The sequence below is a fragment of the Trachurus japonicus genome, chromosome 11, assembly GCF_045865225.1.
Source record: "Trachurus japonicus isolate A0001 chromosome 11, Traja_1.0".
In the NCBI taxonomy this organism is placed as follows: domain Eukaryota; kingdom Metazoa; phylum Chordata; class Actinopteri; order Carangiformes; family Carangidae; genus Trachurus; species Trachurus japonicus.
The window spans coordinates 10,202,758-10,225,395 of record NC_140917.1 but is presented as its reverse complement, the minus strand read 5'-3'; the positions used below and the strand labels follow the sequence as shown (position 1 = coordinate 10,225,395).

General features: G+C 45.0%; 1 protein-coding gene across 1 annotated transcript; it reads left to right on the top strand.

The window, feature by feature from the left end:
* Nucleotides 1–1,282: 1,282 nt before the first annotated feature.
* LOC146978226 (ATPase family AAA domain-containing protein 2-like) lies at nt 1,283–22,638 on the top strand. Its single transcript, XM_085790915.1, has 28 exons — nt 1,283–1,516; nt 2,074–2,162; nt 2,434–2,462; nt 3,099–3,195; nt 3,359–3,431; nt 5,005–5,083; nt 5,202–5,315; nt 5,551–5,617; nt 5,857–5,940; nt 6,084–6,186; nt 9,587–9,702; nt 9,833–10,007; nt 10,127–10,215; nt 10,326–10,485; nt 10,663–10,753; nt 10,932–11,246; nt 11,359–11,482; nt 12,922–13,108; nt 13,884–14,069; nt 14,160–14,295; nt 14,624–14,820; nt 16,873–17,032; nt 18,223–18,345; nt 18,437–18,493; nt 19,576–19,962; nt 20,904–21,031; nt 21,823–21,951; nt 22,544–22,638. Exons 1-28 carry the CDS (start codon nt 1,298–1,300, stop codon nt 22,574–22,576), a joined length of 3,747 nt encoding a protein of 1,248 aa, XP_085647041.1. The 5' UTR covers nt 1,283–1,297; the 3' UTR covers nt 22,577–22,638.

Here is a 22,638-nt window from a genome sequence, read left to right as displayed (position 1 = left end):
TTTCTGTATTTTTTATTCATACTGTTGTTCAATCATAGTATTGCAGTAAAAGGGTGTGTGCTGTCAGTCACCCCTCCTCTATATCTTGTACACTGACAGCAGCAGATCTTCTTGTGATGGCAGCCTCTGGATGACACTGTGCTGTTGACAGGTTTAATTCAGGTTTTGTGTAACTTTTTATATAGTTTCCTCTAAAATGACAAATTTAAACTGCTAGCTGTTTGTTTCTCTTCTCTTTTAATGTAAGATGTGTGCGATTTCATGCCTATGCACATTAAACTCAAATCACGTGAACTCTTCAGTTAGTTTCTGTGCAGCTAACTTGCTTATAAAGTCACGGTTGTGTACCAGTCTGATCACCACGGTCTGACTTGTCACTTATGGTGGGACAATGGCATGTCGGAATAGCAGTATGTCGGAACGGTGGTCAAATGGCGGTATGCCGGAGTGGTGGGATGTCGGAATTACAGCATGTAACCACAAAAAGTACATTTTGATCAGGGTTAAAAACAGTGAATTATATCACGTAAAAGTAAATAGGCCTACTGCATCTGTGGACCTGTAGCCTATAATGGAACAAGTACAGACAGACGGACGGGCGGACGGACGGATAGATAGATAGATAGATAGATAGATAGATAGATAGATAGATAGATAGATAGATAGATAGATAGATAGATAGATAGATAGATGTCTTTCAGACTCAAGGTCCATAGCAAGACAAACACCAGACAAAAACAACAGACACACAACACTATAATAAAAAAGAATAAAGCTAAAAACATAAGAATCATAGACTGTAAAAAGAAGAATAGAGATTTTCACAGACAGACAGACAGACAGATAGACGGATGGATGGATGGATGGATAGATAGATAGATAGATAGATAGATAGATAGATAGATAGATAGATAGATAGATAGATAGATAGATAGATAGATAGATAGACATTATAGTTTCGGTTTACACCAGGTTTACGCACAGTACGGCGTGACGTCCCTTGGCGGCAGCAGAACGCTACGTTTTTTTTTAAATGGACACAGTTTTGACGTAACCGCTTATCAAGTTGTGTGTGTTTGGGTGTGTTGGTGTTTCTGCTCCGCCTCTACACACACACACAGCAGCAGCAGCAGCCTGAGCCTGGGTCGCCACAAGTAAACACCCGGCACAAACCCGGAGGTGTTTCGTCCGCGTCTCCAGGTGGTGGCTTTTTATTTTATTTTTTATTTTCACTTTACTTTATTTTGTCGCTAGCTAACGGGCTCCGCGTTAGCCCAGCTGCGTGCCAAGCGTTACCATGGTGACGCGCCGTGGCAAAGCAGGCAAAGGCAGCGCGGATCAGAAGAAAAAAGGGAAACGGCAGAGGACGAAGCCGACGAAGGGGACCGGGAAGCCGCGGCGGACCACGGGTAAACGTCCTCCGCGGACCAAGGGGAAGCCGCCGCGGGGGACCACGCCGGGGAAGCCCCGGAAATGGGTCAGGGTCCCCCGGCCGGAGGAATCCCCACTGTCCAACGTGAGTCCGTGTGTTTGTGTTTGAAAGTTCAAGTCAAGACGCGTCGTCATAAAGACTCTGAATCTAATATTTTTAAAGACGTAAAGCACAAATAACATCTTCCACCGACTTAAAATTAAACTATTTGTAAATACAGACAAACTAATAAAGATCACAGCCATTGTTACCACTGTTATTGTCAGTAATATTATAAAATCATAATCATTAGGTGTCTTTATAACAGCTATAACGTTAGCTGGTATTGACATATTGAGGGGCAACTATGCTGTTATGCTGTGTAAAAAGGAAAAGTGTGATTTCATGTAACTGTGCATTGCATATCTTTAACTTCCAAAACAATCTTTTTAATTAATAGTTATGAAGAAAAAACAGATTAAACAAAAAGAACAACAATAAAGAATTGGTTAAGTGAATGAAGACCATTCAAGCTCAAAAAGACAATATGAACCACACTGTAGTGTAGGTGGTTTGCTTTATAATTTTTAAAACAATGAAACCATTGTTCTGCTGCCAACATTCACAGTTAAATAAATTCAAACTCATGCCATGTGTTTCAGGGGTTTGACACTGAGGATGATGAGCAGACACAGGTTGATTCAGAATCACAAGATGAAGAGGAAGTGAAACCAGCGAGAACCACCATCAGGTACGAGCAACACGACCAGTGGATAATATCTGATTAACACCTTTAGATAAGATAGATAGATAAATACTTAATTTATCCCTAAGGAAATTCAGTTTCTCAGCTGCACAATAAACAAACTGCTTTACTGCTTTAACAATTAGGCTAGTCATTTAATTCATTTTATTTTAAAATCTAGACATTTTAGCATTGTGCGTCACTAAAAAAAACATTTAATTTTGTCCAATGTGCTGAAACTTAACGCAAATTCTCCATTCTTGTTTTGCATTTGTAGGAAATCCCCAAGACTTCGAGGCCCTGCAGGTAAGAAATCCTCACATACATCATAAAAACATCTGGTAACAGGTGTTTAAGTAGATTTACTTCACCTGAGTACAGTCTTGACAATTCATAGTTTTAAAAGTGAAGTGTTTTAGAATATCACAACACATTGTTGACATTTTGTCTGGTTTATTTCAAGGTTTTGGTGCAACATATTGAGTATTGGTGACTTTCTACTGAGTAATCAATTACTTGCAACCATTGCAATAATCAATTCACCTCAGTGTCATTTTCTTTGAGCCCATCATACAAACATCTCAACCTTTTGTACTCGTTCGACAAAACAATATCACTGTAGCCCGTGACGCTGTGCAGAATAAACTTACAGGTACTTTATTGATCCCAAAGGAAATTCAAGTTGCCCTAGAGGTGAATGGTTCAATCCCTGATGGCCGTTCAATCAGTGTATGAACGTGTGAATATGGAAACGTGTAGTAAAAACACTTTAAGTAGCTGATAAGATTAGTAAAATGCCAAACAAATGTAGTCTGTCTGATGACACCACTGTCTGACATTCTCTAGACTCACAACTAAAAAAGTTTGGTCGGTTAATCATTGATGAAATGAAACGAATCACTTGTCAAAGCCCTACATATGTGAGCATGTGTTTGCAAACAGGTGGCAGCAGGAGGAGCGGGCTGAGGAGGAGCACCAGGCCGACCAAACCCACCAGGAGGTACCAGGCCTCCAACATGTTCGACGGCCTCAGCACCAAGTAAGAAGAACTCTTTTAGCTCGTGAGCGTGAGCAGCAGGATGTCAGTTTAAATCTGTAATGAAAATATAACACATGAATGAGGTTAGCACAGTTTCTCCCAGATGAAGGCAAAAAAAAAAATACTAGTATAGATATGAACTTGAGCACTGCTCCATCCACAGCAACACCAGGACGGTCCTGAAGACGATGGACAGCATGAAGAACAAGAGGCGTCTCAGTAACAGCAAAGAAGGAGTGAGTAACAACGACACCTTCAGCACCCCGAGGTGTCGTTTTGTCTGTTCCTGTTGTGTCATCAGGAGAAACACAACTTTTAATTCCCCGCTATTGAAAGGTTTTTCTCATCAGGAGCTGGTTTACCTTCTGGATTCATGAACAATCTTTTATGTTCAGTGTCATTTGTTGTGTTTTTTTTGTCACAAACAGAAAGTTTCAAGGGCTGTAAAAGTCTGTGGAAGATGAAATGATCTCCAAAAGGCAAAACGTTACAGATGACACCTTCCCTTAACATTTTAAACTTTTTTTTGTTGTTGTATCTTTTACATTGCAACTATCTCAGCGTGTAAATAGACAATATCTTCTCTGATAGTTTGGTCAAAGTTATTTTAGAGCTCATGTCTCCTGGATTTCCTATTATTCTGCAGGCTGCTGCTTTGTTTCCCTTTTTCACTCTAAAATTATAGAAAACAAAAAATAATACACTGATTTTGCTTAGCATATTGCAAAAGCGTGTTTCATGTTTAATTTTATGCCTTTTGGAGATCATTTCATCTTTTTGACAGACGTTTTGACCATGGGTGCCCAAACTTTTTCATGCCGTGTGTGTGTGTGTGTGTGTGTGTGTGTGTGTGTGTGTGTGTGTGTGTGTGTGTGTGTGTGTGTGTAAACGTGCACACACTCACTACTCCTGTGTACTTGAGTCTATTTCAAGCACAGCTGATAGTGAAGCTGTTTTCTGTTCAGACGTGTTTATGTTCAGCAACAGCTTCAAAAACCAAATTCAGTGTGTGCATGTGTGTGTGTTTGGGTGCTGCCTCGTCTTATCAGGCCGATGTGAGGGCGGTGCACCCGGCTGCGCCCTGCTTCGTCCCTTTAACTCAACACGCATGGGGAGGGGGGGACATCTCTATCAGCTGCCACCAGCAGCCGGCAGCCAGACACGCTGCACCAGCCCTTGTTTTTGTGTTGGTTTGTTTGTTTTCGTCACGTGAGGGCGACTTAGTTTGGATCCACTGGTCATTAAATCAAAATAGGAACTAATTTCAGTAAGTTTTATTAATCTGATACATTTTTAACATCATTTTCTGTCATTTTCTATATATTTTTTGTAACTTAGAGGTGCCATTGTACTTGTATAGGTAAGAGGTAATGTGTTACAGCTTACAATCATAGATCTATAGTCCATCTTCACCATTATTTAACATATTGATAATATCATAGCTCCAAAGTAAAGCTCAGTTTCCTGATACAGTGGCAGCCCATTCATACTGTGGTGGAGGGTTTGAGTGTGACTGTAATTTAAGGAACAAACTACTAATTTAAGGAACCAACAACAGCGTGACTCTTAGCTGTTAAGTTTCAAAGTCAGAATAGCTCCAGGCAAGTAGACCTGGACAACTGCTGCTCAAACTGAGTTTTTCTTCCATCCTGTGTCTGCAGACTTATAAACAAAAAAGTAAATGTGCTGTTACAGGCAACTAAGTTATTTTACCTGCAGAAAGTATGAATATGAGGCGGGACCAGTGACTAAGTCTGGACCCTGGGTCTCTGTGGTCTAACAATGTGGTTGCATGTGATAAAATTGCAGAAGATCTACTCTAAAGCCCAGAGGAGGAGAACCCTGGTGTCGCCGGCCATTGAGCTCAGCGACACCGAGGAAGAAGACGGTCAGTGCAAACAATCAGGAGAATCAATGAAAAAAGAGAACGTGAATCATGAAGATGCTGCAAACTCGTCTCTTTGTCTTTAACTGTGATTAAAAAAACCTGCCATTTCCACTCGCAGTCGGTGACGGGGACAGCAGGCAGGAGGCGGCCGCAGATGACGACAGCAACTCCAGCGTTAACCAGGACGCCAAGCTGAGCAAAGCCTCGTCGCTCTACCAGGGACCCAGCAGCGGTGAGACAGGATGCAGGACACTATTAAAACCAAAGACACAACAAAACTATTACATAAATGTTAATTAGGTTCACCAGTGGAAATAATGATAAGCTCATCTTATCTTTAACACCTGAGATTCTTTGACTCATTCAGCTCAAGCTCTGTTAAACACAGCGTGTACAGATGTAAGTCCAGGTCCAGGCCCGTCTCAATACAAGTTCTGATGTTGTTGTTTTCTCTGTTGTTGTCTCAGATTTCCCCAGAGGAACCTTCAGGATCAGCGCTTCAGGACCAAACACGTCCCGCAGAGGAACGCTCAGGTCTGACTCTTCCCTCTAACAAAGCAATACACAATGACGGCGTCATCAGGGTCTTAATATGTTGTGTATTATTTGTATCGTCTAATGCAATGCCACAAATTAAATGGCATCATTTATTGACTTTTCTTTTTTTATACCTCATCCAGTACAGATGTAGTGTATAATAAACAATATAAATAAATGATGTGTATAATAAACACGCACGCTGTCTCTCTTCTGTGTCTCATCTCGTCCCTCAGACCGACCAAGACTGCGTGGTTAAACCGGTCTGATGAAGACGACTCTGACGATGAAGAGGAGATCAGTGAAAATGCCGCTCGCAGGTCAGTAGATCCACAACGAGGCCTCTGATCTCTGGAGCACATCAGCATGAACCTTTTCCCCATCGCCTGATGCAAAACATTCACCCACATGTGTGTGTGTGTGTGTGTGTGTGTGTGTGTGTGTGTGATCTTCTCCCCGACAGCATTCGGCCACTCGGCCTGCGAACAGACGACCTGCTGGGGACACGCAAGATAAACGCAGGGGCAGGTCTGGCGGACATCGACCCGATGGCCATCGACCAATCAGTGAGTTGAAACACTTTAAAGAGGAACTAAGCAGGATTTCTCCTGTGGCTATGCTACATTTTTTATCTTCATTAAAAAGCTCCGGAGTAATTGACCTATGGCTAAGCCCCGCCCCCTCCACTCACTCGGCCAAACAGTCAACATTCGGTGACAGGCGCTATGGCAGCTGTCACAGTAGGAGACATTTCACAGGAGGCAATTGATGATTTTTGGAAACGCCGATAGCGACGGGCTAATTTCTGTTAACCTGTCTATGGAGTTTTACATTATACGTTAGCATTAAGCTAGCAGACTTTATGTTTAGTTGTGATACTGGCTAACATCTAAACATCTCTGACAATAGAGGGTATGCGTTTACGTCACGTTGCCCTCGGCAACGCCCCGTTCGATCGGACTGAGTGGCAAAACAAGCGTCCCTCAACATGCTGGGGGATAGCGGTGGACTCATAAACTGGATAAAATATCGTATATCAAAACAAATTGATGTGAAAAGGAATCGACAACCAGCTCCCCAAAACCGTCTGCTCCACTGACACTTCCTGTAACACACAGTGACCGCGGCACCTGCAGAGTGACTGACAGGCTCACTAGTTGGGTTTCCATCCACCTTTTCTTATGCGCATTTTGTGAAAATGCGCATAAATACTTGAATGGAAACGCCAGAAATTCGAATAAAGGCAGTAAATGCGCATAAAAGTTTATACGCTTGGAGGGGGTGGATTTGTCAGCGTATCGAATAAAGGAAATGCGAGTTTTTGTGATGGAAACAGATTATGCGAATTGAGGCAGAGTTTGTGCGACGCCCGGGGTGTCCCAGCTCTCCTCTCTGCACCGCAACACAAACGCGCTCCGTAACCCATAATCTTTTGTTTATGACGGTTAAGACGACACAAACACACGCCGTAACATCGTTATGTAACTTATTGATTTTTCACCGGCTTCGTATGTAAACAGATGCACATGGAGGAGAGGAACATAACCAAAACAGCGGAAAAGCGAGCGGACTGTCACAGTTCCCTACTGTCTTTCTGTGTAAATATCTCATGTTACAACATGAAAACCTGCAGTTTATATTCAAGTGCGGCCTATAGGCTATATGTATTTTCTTTTAAAATGTAGCTGGTGCGGATTATACAGGTGCGTCTATAGTCCGGAAAGTACGTAAATTGTCCATGATGTTGAGTGTCAGCTGAGTGTCAACTGTTGGATACATTCACGCTCTCTTATGACGTAATCTCACGGTGCACTCCTCCTAATCGCAAAACACTAATGAATGGAAACGGGCATAAATTCGCTTTGCTTTTTGCGCATTTTCACAAAATCCGCTTTTAAATTCGATACGACTTGGATGGAAACCCAGCTACTGTTAATGTGCAGAGGGACGAGATTACAGCTGTTACTGTCGTCCTGACAGTGACTCTCGACACTTAAACACGAGCTGCTTTTTTTCTGAAAAACTCTGACCAGTCAAACTGTAGGATGTGTTAGAGGACTAATTTATCTGTCTAAACATCAGAACTACGACACCTGAAACTGTAAACAAAGCTGATCGATCGAAAAAAATGACCGCTCCAGTGAATTTACTTTCCGTCATTGAGAACAGGTTCTTGAATGTAACTCGGTCAAAGTGAGACGTATCCTCAAGGTTTTTAGCAGCTCTGTTAGGCCATGCATGCTGTACATGCTGGCAAAGCTAGACATGTCAGACTTGTGTGGGCTCGGAGAAAATCGCTTCGTTACTTGCTCGTTTTTAAACTTTGGCGGCTCTGCCACTCAGTGGACGTTCCACAGCGACTTCCGAGTACCGTGACGTCATGTGCATACCCTCTATATGTTGCCTCAAATACGTTGTTGACTTAACTTAGAACAGATGTAGACATCTTTGTTAAAGCAGATATCAGTGGAATGTTTTTGTTAATATAAGTCCTAAATAGTCCTATTTTCCGTCAGCAATCACTTACATGAAGTATTTCAGCCTAAACACGAGTCTCTCCGTCACTCTGCTCTGCTGTAACCCGAGGAGAAAATTTTCCTTGTGGGATACAAGTGTTATCCAATGAGGGGAGAGAACGGCATGAAGGGCTGTGTGTGCAGCCAAGGGATGCGCGTGAATGTGGTGACGTAGCACGAGGACCAATTGATGCCTGACAAGGGCGGGGGCTGCTAACTCATGGTGCGTTCAAGGAAACTCGTACTTTGTGTTTTTCCTTCCTGTGAAGTCATACCAGTTCGATCTGGTACGAGTTCACGGGTCGGAAGTTACGAGTGGCCGTTATAGGGAACTTTCACAGACAACAGGACGGTAAAAACACGAGCTACGGGTTACCTGGAACGCTACCAAGTCGTAGTTGTGACTTGAAGCTGTAACTTACGGTTTCAAAAGCCTGCCTTGAACACAGCATTAGCCGAAACGGCCGTGCCGCTGTTATCTGCTTTAATTTCATCCACGTTTAGTTGGTGTTGTGGTCTACTGCATAACTTTATCCAGAGCAGACACTTCTCTCGGTTGAGATGTGGCTTGGGAAAAGGTAAAAAAATAAATACACCCCGTCGCCCAGCCTCTCAGGATACCTAGTGTCAGAGTTGCATGTACCCCATGCACACCGTTTTGACCATTTTAAACTTAAAATTTCAAGAAAAAACATATAAAAACGAATGAAAACTGACTAACTGCAATGCATTTCAATGGACATGGAAGCAGAGAACGTCCGAGTGTATGGGCTAGCTATGCACACTGTGATTGGCTCATCACGTTTGGGGGCGTGGCTTAGCCATAGGTCAATTGTGATCATTAACTACATGACTTGTGACTTGTTACGAGTGAGAACGGAGGCTCTCTGTCTTCACCTGGCGTCTCACGGCTAAAAACCAACCTTGCAACATCACTACAGTACCTGGCCGCCGCCCCGGTGTCCCGGCTCTCGTCTCTGCCGCACCGCCACACAAACATGCTCTGTAACCCGTAATCTTTTGTTCATGACGGTTAAGACTACACAAACACACGTAACATCGTATATGTTATGTAACATCATCCACCGCTCTATTTATTAATTTTTCGCCGGCTTCGTTGTAAACAAATGCACATGGCTGAGAGGAGCGTAACCAAAACAGCGGAAAAGCACTTGCATAGTTCCCCTTTAAGTATTCAAACCATGACACTAGCTGTGTTTACATGAGCAAAATAGCTGAGCTGAATGTCACGATTGGAGTGTTTACATGGACGCAGTTCGGAATAAGGATCGGCATAAACCACCCCTCTCCCCTCGGAACACAATTTTTTTCCGATTGAGCTGAATCAGAACAGAATCTTCCAATTTAAGTGTTTACATGACACATTTTTTTATTCTGATCAGCCCTTTATTCCAAATATTCCTTCCTTTCCTTCTTTTCCGCTCCTCAGGTGGGGTTTGACAGCATCGGAGGTCTGTCGGGCCACATCTCAGCTCTGAAGGAGATGGTTGTCTTCCCGCTCCTCTACCCCGAGGTCTTTGACAACTTTAAGATCCAGCCTCCCAGGTGAGACACACGCAGGAGTCACACATTTACACAGGTTGTAAAAAAAAACTCACTGACACTCGTTGGTAAAGAAAACAGTTCCTGAGATCAACCAACGTGCCCCCTTCATTTTCCCTCCTGTCCTGTCCAGAGGTTGTCTGTTCTACGGTCCTCCCGGGACGGGGAAGACGCTGGTTGCCCGGGCGCTGGCCAACGAGTGTAGCGACGGCAACAGAAAGGTGTCCTTCTTCATGAGGAAAGGAGCCGACTGCCTCAGCAAGTGGGTGGGCGAGTCGGAGCGGCAGCTGCGGCTGCTGTTTGAGCAGGTAACGTCCACCGCCTCCACTGACCCGATGGACCTGCACTGCCCCCTGCTGGCCGACTGTAGGCCATTGTATTGAACACATACAGTATGTCAGTTTTCTTTTGTGTGTGTCGTCCTCAGGCGTATCAGATGCGTCCGTCCATCGTCTTCTTTGATGAGATTGACGGCCTGGCTCCGGTGCGGTCCAGCAGACAGGACCAGATACACAGGTCAGAACAAACTGTCAGTCTTTTACTGTAATCGCTGCCAAATCGCCAACCCTCTTTTCTTTTTTTTTAGCAACAAACATGATTTTCCATCTTGTTTTTTCCTCCTGCAGCTCCATCGTGTCGACGCTCCTGGCTCTGATGGACGGTCTGGACAACCGCGGCGAGGTCGTGGTGATCGGAGCAACGAACCGACTGGACTCCATCGATCCAGCGCTGCGGCGACCCGGACGCTTCGACAGGGAGTTCCTGTTCGGCCTTCCTGACAGAGAGGTCAGTTTCATGCTTTCTATGCTACATTCATTTTTTATCTTTATATACCCTATAACAGAAATTTAAATTGTTGTTGTCCCACCAACAGCCCTGTCCAGCTTTGTCTTTTTGTTTGTTAAGTTTTTTTGTTAAAAAACTCTGTTTCACTGTGGCTGGTTTAATGTGTGTGTGTTTCAGTCCCGTAAAGAGATTCTGAAAATCCACACCAGGCAGTGGAAACCTCCTCCGTCTGAAGGTTTCCTGGAGGAACTGGCTGAGAAATGTGTCGGTAAGAAAGACTACAGCAGTTTTTATGAATTTGTTTATTATCGTAATCTCTAAAAAAATACATTTAGATGGAACTTTCTGTTCTTACTGAATGGATATTGTCTCAGAAGTCTGAATGTACAAAAATATTAAGGTTTCCTGCACGTCTTGGTTCATTCCTCCCCTGAACCTGCTCTCAGGTTACTGCGGCGCCGACATCAGGGCGGTGTGCACCGAGGCGGCGCTCTGCGCTCTCCGCCGCCGCTACCCGCAGATCTACGGCACCTCCCAGAAGCTGCTGCTGGACGTCTCCTCCATCGCCGTCAGCAGCTGCGACTTCGTGGCGGCCATGAGGAAGATGTCGCCGGCCGGACAGCGCTCCGCCGCTTCGCCCGCCAAGCCCCTGTCGCCCGTGGTTCACCCGCTGCTGGGCGCCGCCCTGCGGGACATCCTGGAGGCTCTGCAGAGGCTGTTCCCTCACGCCGAGCAGGGCATGAAGAGGAAGAGGGAGCCAGGTGGGTCAGAGCCAAACGCCGGGGATGCCACTGATCCAGAGCTGATGGAAAAAAGAAAGAAAAAAGACAACTCATTCACATATTTCTGCATCTGTTGTTTTCTTCATGTCAGACCTGACCTCCGGTATCCTTGACGACGGCCTGATGTACGGAGGAGAAGATTGCTCCAGCACGTCCACACCCAACATCTCCACGGCCTCCACCTCCAAGAGCAAGAACTTCTTGCACTTCGCCAGGTGAGTCTGAACAACATTAGATCATCACATGGACCAGCAGGAGATCACTGCTTCAGTTTATAATGATGAAGAAAATGTGACTGTTGACAGATACAATGACATGTTAAGTAAGGGATAATGTATAGTTCGGAGGTTGTTATGGAGAAATAAACCCCGACAGGTTGTATGGAACCCCGACGCGAAGCGGAGGGGTTTCATTCAACATGAAGGGGTTTATTTCTCCATAACAACCGACCAACTATACATTATCCCGCTTATTACACGGTTTACGAGTGAAATAATTAATTTGAAACATAATTCTGATCAAAATACGACTTTCATTGATTTAAAATTGCATAATTTAGCGAATCTGCAAGACCGGTCACTTCCGCTGTTTTGCCGAGCCTCCTCCCGTTCGTGCATTTGAAGCCTTGATAATCAATCAGTGGATCGATAGATTACCATACACGTGTTACGATGTGTGTATTGTGTGTAGTCGTATCTGTCATAAACAAGAGATTAACTTTACTGTTTACGGGGTGCGTTTGTGTCGCGGAGCCGCGGTGCCACCGAGACGAGAGGAGAGGAGAGCTGTGACACCGGGTCAGAGGCTCTGATCAGCAGGTTTGGTTTCCAGCAGCGATGTGGAAGGAGCCTCCACTCTCCTTGTAACAAGTTACAAGTCATTTATCTCTAACATCACTATTAGTCCGAAGCTGTTTAATGACGGTAAAAATGAAACACAAGGTAAATATCCTGCAGTTTCTCTTTTCTGTGCTGCGCTGATCAGAGCGGCGTCCCTAGCAACGGTCTGTTATACATGACGACGGTCCGTTATACAGAAATAACAGACCGCAGAACGCAGCGCTGGACCAATCAGAGAGCAGCATTCAATAGAGCCGTGTAATAATTTAATTTATCATCCCCTATTTCTCTCAGCAGTCTCAACATCCAAAGCTTGTGTAGAAACAGTTAATGATTGAAATGAACCATATTTAAATACGTATTTTTTAAAAATATTTCATTCGAAGGTTTCTCACCTTCACAAACATTTTTTTTTTTAAATACGTTTAATTGTAGGTGAAGAAATCCTTATTTTATAGTGTGTTTAAAAAGTCACTAATAACTATTTACATTGTGCACATGAACAAATATTGCACAGTTTGCAAATGTGAAACACTTTTATCACATAAAATTGAAGAATAGTTCATGTTATATGTCAACTGTCAAGTAGTTACTGTTGTTAAGACACATCAATAAATACTTGCTTATAAGTTCTAAAAATGTGGAATTACAGTAAGTTAATAGTAACCTATGGATAAATGAATATTCATGAGCCCAATATTCAAATATTTCATGATAAAAGCCAATATTTTCAACATCAACAGATTTCAACAGGTGCATTATTTTTCACCCCTCTCTTTTCTTACACCTCTCACCGCTGCTCTTCCCTCCTGCAGGAGCGCAGTGAAACACCCGACGTCTCACCGTCCCAGGATGCTCCTGGCAGGTCGCCCCGGCGCCGGTCAGACCTCCCACCTGGCTCCTGCGGTTCTGCACGCACTGGAGCGCTTCACGGTCCACAGCCTGGACTCTGCCGTGCTGTTCGGAGTCAGCAGCACCTGCCCGGAAGAAGCCTGCACCCAGGTGAGTCCTCGGTAAACAGCACACAGGTGTAAACTCACACTGACAGCAGCTGTTAACAGAGATGAAAAAAAAACTGGTTTAAAAGTCTGCTTCCCCTTTAAGTAGCTTGTTCTCTGCTGATTAGTCAAGATGTAAATATAAAAGCACCCACCCACCTCTCACCCATGTCACAGTTTAAAGGAGGTTGTGCCTCCTTGAAAGTCTCCCTGAAACAACAACTAAAGGCTCAACTGTCCTGCAGTGACACCTGGAGGTGACGAGTGGCAACAGCACTTTGCCACTTACTATAGATGACTGCACAACTAATTTGATACTCAAGCTTTTTTGTTTAATCAGAATCCGAATATCCTTGAATCACCCACGGAAAATGTTTGCATTATTTCAGTGATTATTTGTCATATATACCAAATGTTTAAATTAATTTTAATAGTTTCAGGGTTTTAATTTTTATTGCAAATGACGCACTAACATTTAAATTCCTACCAATTCAGTGCTACGCCTGTTTTCCTTCCATGCGAGTTGCGCTGATCGTCATAATCTTTTTTGGAAAGTGACAGTATTGAGGAATGTTTACTATTAAATTATTGTGGCGTTCAACGCTGCGATTAATTGCGCAAACAAGTAGTTGTGACATCCCTAGTCCTTCATAATGTTCTGTGCTCTTTTGAGGCAGCGGGAATTGTTTAAAGAAACAGTCCAAACACCTCAAATCAATACTTTTCCTGAAGCCAGATTAAATTTTGCAGGAGGTAAAAATCTCTCTCTGCTCCTTCAGGTGTTCTGCGAGGCCAAGCGGACGTCTCCCAGCATCCTCTACATCCCCCACCTGCAGCAGTGGTGGGACACGGCGGGTGCCGCCCTGAGGGCCTCCTTCTTCAGCCTGCTGGACAGCATCCCCTCCTTCTCCCCCATCCTGCTCCTCGCCACCTGCAACGTCCCCCCCGCCGAGCTGGACCCAGAGGTGAGCGGCTCAGGAGGACAGACGGAGCCAACGCTTCAGAGCAAACATGAGAAACAAGTGGTTTTAATTTCCGTCTGTGTCCGTCCTCAGATCCAGTCTCTGTTTCGGGAGGAGTACGGGGAGGTGTACACCGTCAGTGTCCCCACGCGGCAGGAGAGGGTCGACTTCTTCCAGGACCTCATTCTGAAACAGGCGGCCGAGGCTCCGCCCTCCAGGAAAAAAGCTCGTACGTGACTCCATCTGTTGTGTCTTTATTTATTTATTTATTTATTTGTTTATTTCGGGCATGTCAATTAAATCGTCATCATCACACATCATCTTAATTCAAATTATACAATACACATGGCCGAAAGGGAAAGCGGGAGAAGCAAAAGCTTATCTAGTCCCGCCCCCGTTACCCACAGAATACATTATCTTCATCATAATCTTTTCTTTTTCTTTTTCTTATGACATTTTGACTAACATGTTACCTCTCAGGCTGAGAACGAAACCAAAATCATTTCAAAACAGTTTGTCTTTGGGGCTCTGAGATTTCCTCCCTCCTTCCCTCTCAGACGCCAAGTCCCCGGAGATCCTCCCCGTGGCCCCCCTCCCTCCCCCGAACCAGCTGTCGGAGCGGGAGCGTCTCCGTCTGGAGGCGCAGGAGGAGGACGTGATGCGGGAGCTCCGTCTCTTCCTGCGCAACGTCACCGAGCGCCTGAGTCTGGACCGCCGCTTCAAGGCCTTCACCAAACCGGTCGACATAGAAGAGGTGAGCTGATGAGAAAAACAAAAAGATGAGAGCCTCGTGAATCAAGTTGATTATTATGAAAACTAAATTTTCATACAGTAAATTAGCAGAATACATTATGTTATTAGAGAGACAAAAAAATAAAACCGTACAGTGTGTTGATTCATCAGTGAAACATACATTTTATTGATCTACACGACTAAACTTTTGTTTTTAAAGGCATAATTCAACATTTTGGCAAATTGGCCCATTGCCATAATCCCTATAGCTTTAGCAGTAGGTTTGTTACGTTTAATTGTCGGTGCAAGCTAGAACGGCGGAGCAGAGCTTTTTGAGGGGGGAGAGGGGGGAGAGCTTTTTGAGGCAAATGCAGAGTCTGCTTGCGGAAAAATTCAGCACATCAGCGGTTTTGCATGAATTTACGTCTAAAACAACTCTGTCTCGTAACGTTCCGTTATTATCTCATAGCGTGGTGAATGTGCAGGTCACAACTTGTCCACCAGAGCGTTTTGGAGTTGTTGGATTGTGTATTTGATGAGTTTGATGAGGGAAACCAAGAAATCCTATGAGATGCTGTAGCGTAGCTCTGAGCAGCTCACAGCTCTGCTCCGCCGTTCTAAAAACAGCTTGCACCAACAATTAAAGGTAACAAACCTACTGCTAAAACTATAGACCATTTCTATGTTTATAAACATTGATGACGTATGTTGTGGGCGGGGCTTCACTGGTGGCAGAACGTGACAGCTGATCTGGTGTCAACAGTGGAAAGCCGGCATCAAGAGCGATCAAATCAGAGGAAGATGGATCATACAGAGGCCTTCTCTGATTATTTTAATGTTTTGTCAACAGAAAACAGGTTGTCATACCTGAGTAGGCTAAGTTAACGATTAGCAACGGAGTGTGTTGTGTGTTACGGACCGACGTAGGCTACTGCCTAGGGACACAAAACGCTGCGTGGGCGATCATCAACAAGTCCATCAACTACGGTATGACAGCAAACTGTAGCCTACTTGTATGGCTGTATATTACAGTTTATTTAACGGATCCATGTCTGTTATTTCTGTATTAGTCAGACCGTTGTTAGGCTATATATCACAGACCGTTGCTAGGGACACCGCTCATGACCCGATGTGTGTAAAACTGAATGAATGAATGTCAAAATAAATGAATAAGAGGGTGAACGTGTACACGTGTTAACGTTTACACTGAATGAAACAGTAAATGTTTAATAAAAATCCCTAAACGATGCACGCAATATCTACATATAGTTTATACACTGACTGATAAGAGTATTTTTTCCGTCGAAAAAAGTTGGAAAGGACGGGTCGTCTTATATTCGGGGTCTAGATATTGTAGCCTACAATCAGCGGGTGACACCAACCAACGTCTGCCCAAGCAAGTCAGAGCTTTTCTTTCTCTCACACTCACACACCAGTGACCTAGAGATGCAGCCGCATCTGAGGGGACGCGCGTGTGTTGCCGCTTCTCCACTACACAGTTACAGCTCGGCTCTACTCGACTCGGTTTAGGTCCTAGTTTAAATCACAGCTGAGTTCTTTATAGTTCCTCCTCAGTAGTCGTTGTCTCACCCCAATTTCCACCGGGTCCGTCAGCGTGGCGGTCACCGCTGATCACTCCTCTAATCAGCATTTCACCGGTCTCGCCGCGGCACGACTCTCTTTTTTCTCTCCTTTCGTCAGCTCCAAACTCACTGTTCTGCACCGCGATTACGAAAATTAAATAAATTCACCCTCTAATGTGGGCTCATCATCACAGCTTAGGGTCGTGCTGCAGCCAAGCAGCTGCGCTGCTTTTTAAAGTTGAGCTGTATGTCAGGACCTATGGTCAGGACGTGTATTTGTTGCTTACTTCCGGTATTTTTCTGCCACCAGTACGTCACTGTGACGTCAACGCCGAAGTGGTCTATAGGGATTATGGGAATGGGCCAATTTGCCAAAATGTTGAACTACCCCTTTAAGCACCTTATGCACAGTTGTACATTGTCTTCTTTGATAGTTTGACTCCTCGTTTCATTCTCTCTCTTTCCATCCTCCCTCGTTTCCTCGTCTGCAGGTCCCCGACTACATGATGGTGGTCAAGAAGCCCATGGACCTCTCCACTCTGCTGACCAACATCGACGAACACAAGTACGTCACCGTCAGCGAGTTCGTGGCCGACGCAGACCTCATCTGGCAGAACGCCCTCGAGTACAACCCCGACGACGACCCCATGGGTGAGTCCCGAAGGCCCGGGGGCAAAGCACAGAGTCGTCAAGTGAAGGGGATATAAGAGCCAGGCATGTGTGATGGCAGAAGTTGCTGAAAGCATTACCTGGGATTTAGTATAAAACTTGAGCTTCCATTTTAGGTTTCATCTCACCTTTAAAGTTTCACACTCTCTGTCTTCATGCCGGAGCGGGTGATTCCAGGTGAAGGCTCTGACGCTGCATCGATTTCACTTCCTGCCTCCACATCGGTCACAAAGCAGACGTTACACCGGCTGACAGTCTTGACATTTCCATTGTAGACGCGGGTGTCTGGTTCACTGCGAAGCCTGCAAGCAAGAAATCCTCAGAAGTTGTGTCTCTGTTGGCTGAGAGCAGCGGGTTTAACAAGTGCAATAAAAGCAGGAGCAGAGCCTTCACCTGGATTCACCTGCTCTCTGTGGAGCCGTGCTGAGAAGTTAATGTAGACCTCGACATCACCTGCCGATATCTGAGGCTGGGCTCGGAAAAGTTCAAATCTTTTTTTTTTCCTTTCCCAGCCACTTTTTCTCAAAGTGTTGTGAACAAGGAAAGATGTGAAGGAGAATTCAGCAGAGAAAATCTCACTGCACTCAGACTCAGAGTTTTTAAACCAACTTTAATCATGACAAAGTTAGCGTGATAATAATATGTCCTACTAGTTGTTTTGACATGTGACTATCCCATGTTCTGTTATATTGACCTTTGACCTGAACCATGGTTTGAATCAAAAAACAAACAAACAGGACTATAGTGTTGAAAAAGGATGAAAGGAATACACAAGCAGAAGAGTTGGTCTTAATACATTCAATAAAATCGTGCAGCCTGGTGGGAGCCAGAATGAATTATATCTATAGTGTTGAGTTTTGAGACTCACATGTGTTATGTTCTATCAATCTCAGTCCTTTTTTTCCCCAATCAAGCACCTTCAAAGATCACTGTGATGTCACACAACATTTCTTTGACTGTAATCCTTTCCAAATTCACTGATAAAAATAAATAAAAACATCAATAAATATATAATAATAACATGATCATTAGAAGCAGAACGATCCTCCATGTGAGGATCCCATGTCATTCATGCTGGAGAAGTTATGAGCTCAGAGTGTATGTGTTTTAGTAGTTGCTGCATGAGTAACTGTGTGTGTGTGTGTGTGTGTGTGTTTGTGTGTGTGTCTCAGACCGTCACATCCGTCACCGTGCGTGCGCTCTGAAGGACACGATCCGGGCCATCATCAGAGACGAGCTGGACGAGGACTTTGAGCGAGTGTGTGAGGAGATCAAAGAGTCTCGACGCAGGAGAGGTGAAGCTTCCCGACCTTTTCCGAATTGTTTAAGTGTTAAACATTTTAACATGATGAAGGCTCTAAAGTCAGACTTTTATTTTGTTGACAGCTTTCAACTACAGGACTGGGCGAAACGCAGACCCCTATGGCAGGAACAGCCCTCGGGGTGAGTCCACCATGAACTGTCTGAAGCTTGAATCACATTTGTTTCCTTCTAATTCTATACAAAACTATCAGACTTGTGAGAAAATGTGCCTGTAATAATCTAATTAGGTTTAAACAAAGACGACAGGATGGTCTCATGAGCTGCTCCAAGCCCCGCCCACCTGGACCCACCATCCAGCCACGCTACACGGGCTGAAATCTGCTATATTTTTTTTTAGATCGCTCAGAAAACAGTCAGCCAATCAGAGGAGAGGCTCAAAACCACCTCTCATCTGATTGGCTGGTTGACCTGTTGTCACTAGAGTTGCTAGAGGGAAGCTGAGAGAGGAGATGTGTAACTACACTGAGGTGGTTTTTGGTTGTCAAAGTCACAAATACAGTATGTCTTCTTATAGATCGATACTTCAAAATAAAATACACGTAGCTGTGATAAAAACAATAATTTTTAAGAAGTGCGGAGTAAACAAAGCTCCAATGACACACCATGTGGAGAAACTCAGGGACAGACAGTGCAGCTGCTTTAAGAGAGTAAAATACGATACAGCAATTTAAAAGAAACTTTATTTCAAGTCTTTTAAATCTCTGGTAATTTGGTCCGGATATCGACGCATGCATTTAATCTGTGTCGCAGGAGTGTGTGAAACAGGTCGCTGTGTGTGTGTGTGTGTGTGTGTGTGTGTGTGTGTGTGTGTGTGTGTGTTCAAATGTGAAGGAATGATCATGAGCGAGAAAAATAAAGGTCTGAGGAGGTCGTTATAAATACACTGCTCATGCGAGAGAATGAAAGTGGGGGCAAGGTGAAGCTTTGTGGACAGGAAGCTGCAGCGCGAGTCTTTATTTAACCATCAAAACCTCAGAGTCACAGAGCAGGAAGACGAGGAGGAGGAGGAGGAGGAGGAAGAGGAGGCAGCTGCAGCAGAGCAGAACAAAGTAATGAGAGAGACAGAGCAGGTGAAACAGAGAAGTCAAGAGATGAGGAGGTCGAGTTTCTCTCTTTGTTTCTGCTTTGTCTAATCCCCCACGCCCCCTCCCCTCTCTCCTTCTTCACCCCGACCCCTCTCTCTCACCCCTCCTCACCTTCAGCCCGTAAGAAAAAGCGCCGTAAATCCAAGTGGAGCACGGGCGTCATCAAGAAAATCAAGAGGAAGAAGCCGCCCGCCCCGGCCTCGTCTTCCTCCTCCTCCTCGATGTCCAGCAAGGCCGGCTCGGATTCCAGCGGCTCCGACAAAATGAACGGCTCCGCTGACCCGAGCCTGTCCAGCACGTCGGAGAGCAGCGACGGCGAGCAGCAGGGCCGGCAGAGAGCCAACGGCGTCGGGGGGATCCAAAATGGAGGCACCCTGAACGGATACCACCACCACCGCCCCGGCCCGCCGCAGCGACGCCAACCGGGGAGGCTGAACTTCACGGAGCAAATCCAAATGCGAAACCTGGTGATACGAGTGAACAGGATTGATTTGAACACTTTAGGTCTGTATGCTCTCGAGCTGGACGCCGCGTGAACGCTTTTCCTTTACTAACTGGTCTGAGCCACCACCGCCGCTGTAGCTTCAAATCCCTGCAGGTGAAACATCTGTAAAAAAGTAACTCGACTGCTTCTGCATCCACTGCTGCTGCTGCTGCCGCTGCTGCTGGACAAGTTTCAACAGGCCACAGCTTCACAGTCTGAGGCTTCACAGACCTCTGGGCCGCCGGCCAGGCCGACACGGAGCCGAGCTGAGAGCAGACCGGCTCCTCTGGTATCTTATCAAAGTTTTACTCTCACAAACAGAAATGTACAGCCTCGAGATACAAGAGCTGCACAGGAGAGCGAGGAGAGCAAGGGTGGCATCTTTTTCTTTTCGGAAAAGAGCTGAAATCAGCAAATTAATTAAATACAGTGGTGTCTTGTAGCGTCAAGGACAGTTCAAGGTTCGAACTTGTTCTTCTTCATAGAGAAAGGTCGACAAGGTTCAATATGTCCAAATAAAGTAAAGTAAGTAAAGTTAAATAAACGTAATGCATAAGGTTTTCAAAACATCCACTCGGCTGCTCACAAGAGAAGTGAAAGCAGTAGTTGTGTTTGTTCAAGCCAAGCTTACATGTCTCACCCTGACACTGGCTCGACCAGTCACAGTATGAGGCCGGTGTTCATGTTGGATTGTCGGCTTATTTCTGAAAGCTTTGCAGTGTGAAACGGTTCTTTTTACTCTTGATTGCCATTTTAGTGAATTAGATTATTCACAAAGTGACGGTTTGAGAGGTGTACGTTTGCCTTTCTGAGATTAGAGAGAGCTTTGTACCGATAGGAACGAACCTCGCTGAGTAAAGCTGAAAAGCTGATCAACTTGACACCAATGCTCCTCTTTAACAAAGTGACAGAGCGAAGAATAAACCCTGTCCTCCTCCTCCTCCTCCTCCTCCTCCTTCAGACAAGCTGAACAAGCAGGACAAGAGAGCCAACAAGGCGGCCCAGGAGCAGTTGCAGCTGTTCAACACATCTGCAGAGGTCCTGGACCCCGAAATGCCACCGATTGTGGTCGACCACAACAAACTGAGGGTGAGAGGAAAGTCAGGTGTTACCGTCTGTGTACAGAGTGCTCTTATTTTAAAGGGATAGTTCAACATTTTGCCAAATTGGCCCATTGCCATAATCCCTATAGTCTTAGCAGTAGGTTTGTTACCTTTAATTGTCGGTGCAAGCTATTTTTAGACCGGCGGAGCAGAGCCGCAAGCTGCTCAGAGCTATGCTATGGAGGCTAATGGGATTTCTTGGTTTCCCTCATCAAACTCATCAAATACACAATCCAACAACTCCTAAACGCTCTGGTGGACAAGTTGTGACCTGCACATTCACCACACTATGAGATAATAACAGAACGTTAGGAGACCGAGTTGTTTTTGAGGTAAATGCAGAGACTGCTTGCTGAAAAACTGCCCCGGACGGGAACGCGCATCAGCGGTTTTGCGTGAATTTACCTCTAAAACAACTCTGTCTCGTAACGTTCTGTTATTATCTCATAGCGTGGTGAATGTGCAGGTCACAACTTGTCCACCAGAGCGTTTTGGAGTTGTTGGATTGTGTATTTGATGAGGGAAACCAAGAAATCCCATGAGCCTCCGTAGCGTAGCTCTGAGCAGCTCGCGGCTCTGCTCCGCCGTTCTAAAAACAGCTTGCACCGACAATTAAAGGTAAAGAACCGACTCCTATAACTATAGGGATTATGGCAATGGGCCAGTTTTCCAAAATGTTGAACTATCCCTTTGTCAATCAGAGCTACTCTCACTGAAACCTAGAGAAGTGAGCAGCGGCGTAACAGAGAAATGTTTTGTTTTGTTGCGTTTTCCCAGGGTCTCCTGAACCGAGCCGTGGACAGAACGGAGGGGACGGAGGTGGAGCCGCTGGAGAAGCTCTACGCTCTGCTGGCTCAGTGCATCTACAGACACCGCAACAACCACAACAAGAGCGAGCTCCTCCAGGTACGACCACGACCCGAGGCCGAGGCCGAGGCAGAGCTGTGCTTCCTGTGGCCTCCGGATGTGTGTCACGCTTCCTGTTTGTGACTCGACCTTCTTTGTCTTTGACGGTTTAGTGTCACAGCTCTCGGTGGCCCCTTTTTCACTCTTTGTGGCCATTCTTGCGCCTTTTCTATTGTTGTAAAGCATCACTGAAGTCACTTAAAATAGAGAGTCTGAGTCACCTTGGGGCCCCTTGGTTCAGTTCAGTGGTCCACCCATGCTGCCATCAGTAGCCCATACCCGTTAAACATCTGTGGGATCCAGTTTTTTTTTTGTCATCGTGATCCCAGGATGCACCACGGTTTCTCACGTCACAGAAAGACACTTATCGACTTCACAAAAACCTGAGCAGGTGGAAACAGAGACACCGCTGACAGCAGGTTAATGGGTCTGTGTCATAAATCACAACAGTGACGTGTCCGTAGACAACTCAAAGGACGTAACAAGCAGCTCGTGATCATTGTGTGAATTGTGAAAATGGAAAATTAACAATTGCAACATTTAAGTTGCTTCATGTTTTTTCATTTTTTTTCTGTCTTTTTTTCTGTTTCAGGAAATGAAGAAAGAAATTGACAGTTTCTGCTGATCTCCTGTGCCAGGTCCATTTTACAAATAAAATCTCAGAGCAATAAAATGTGAAGCTGTTCA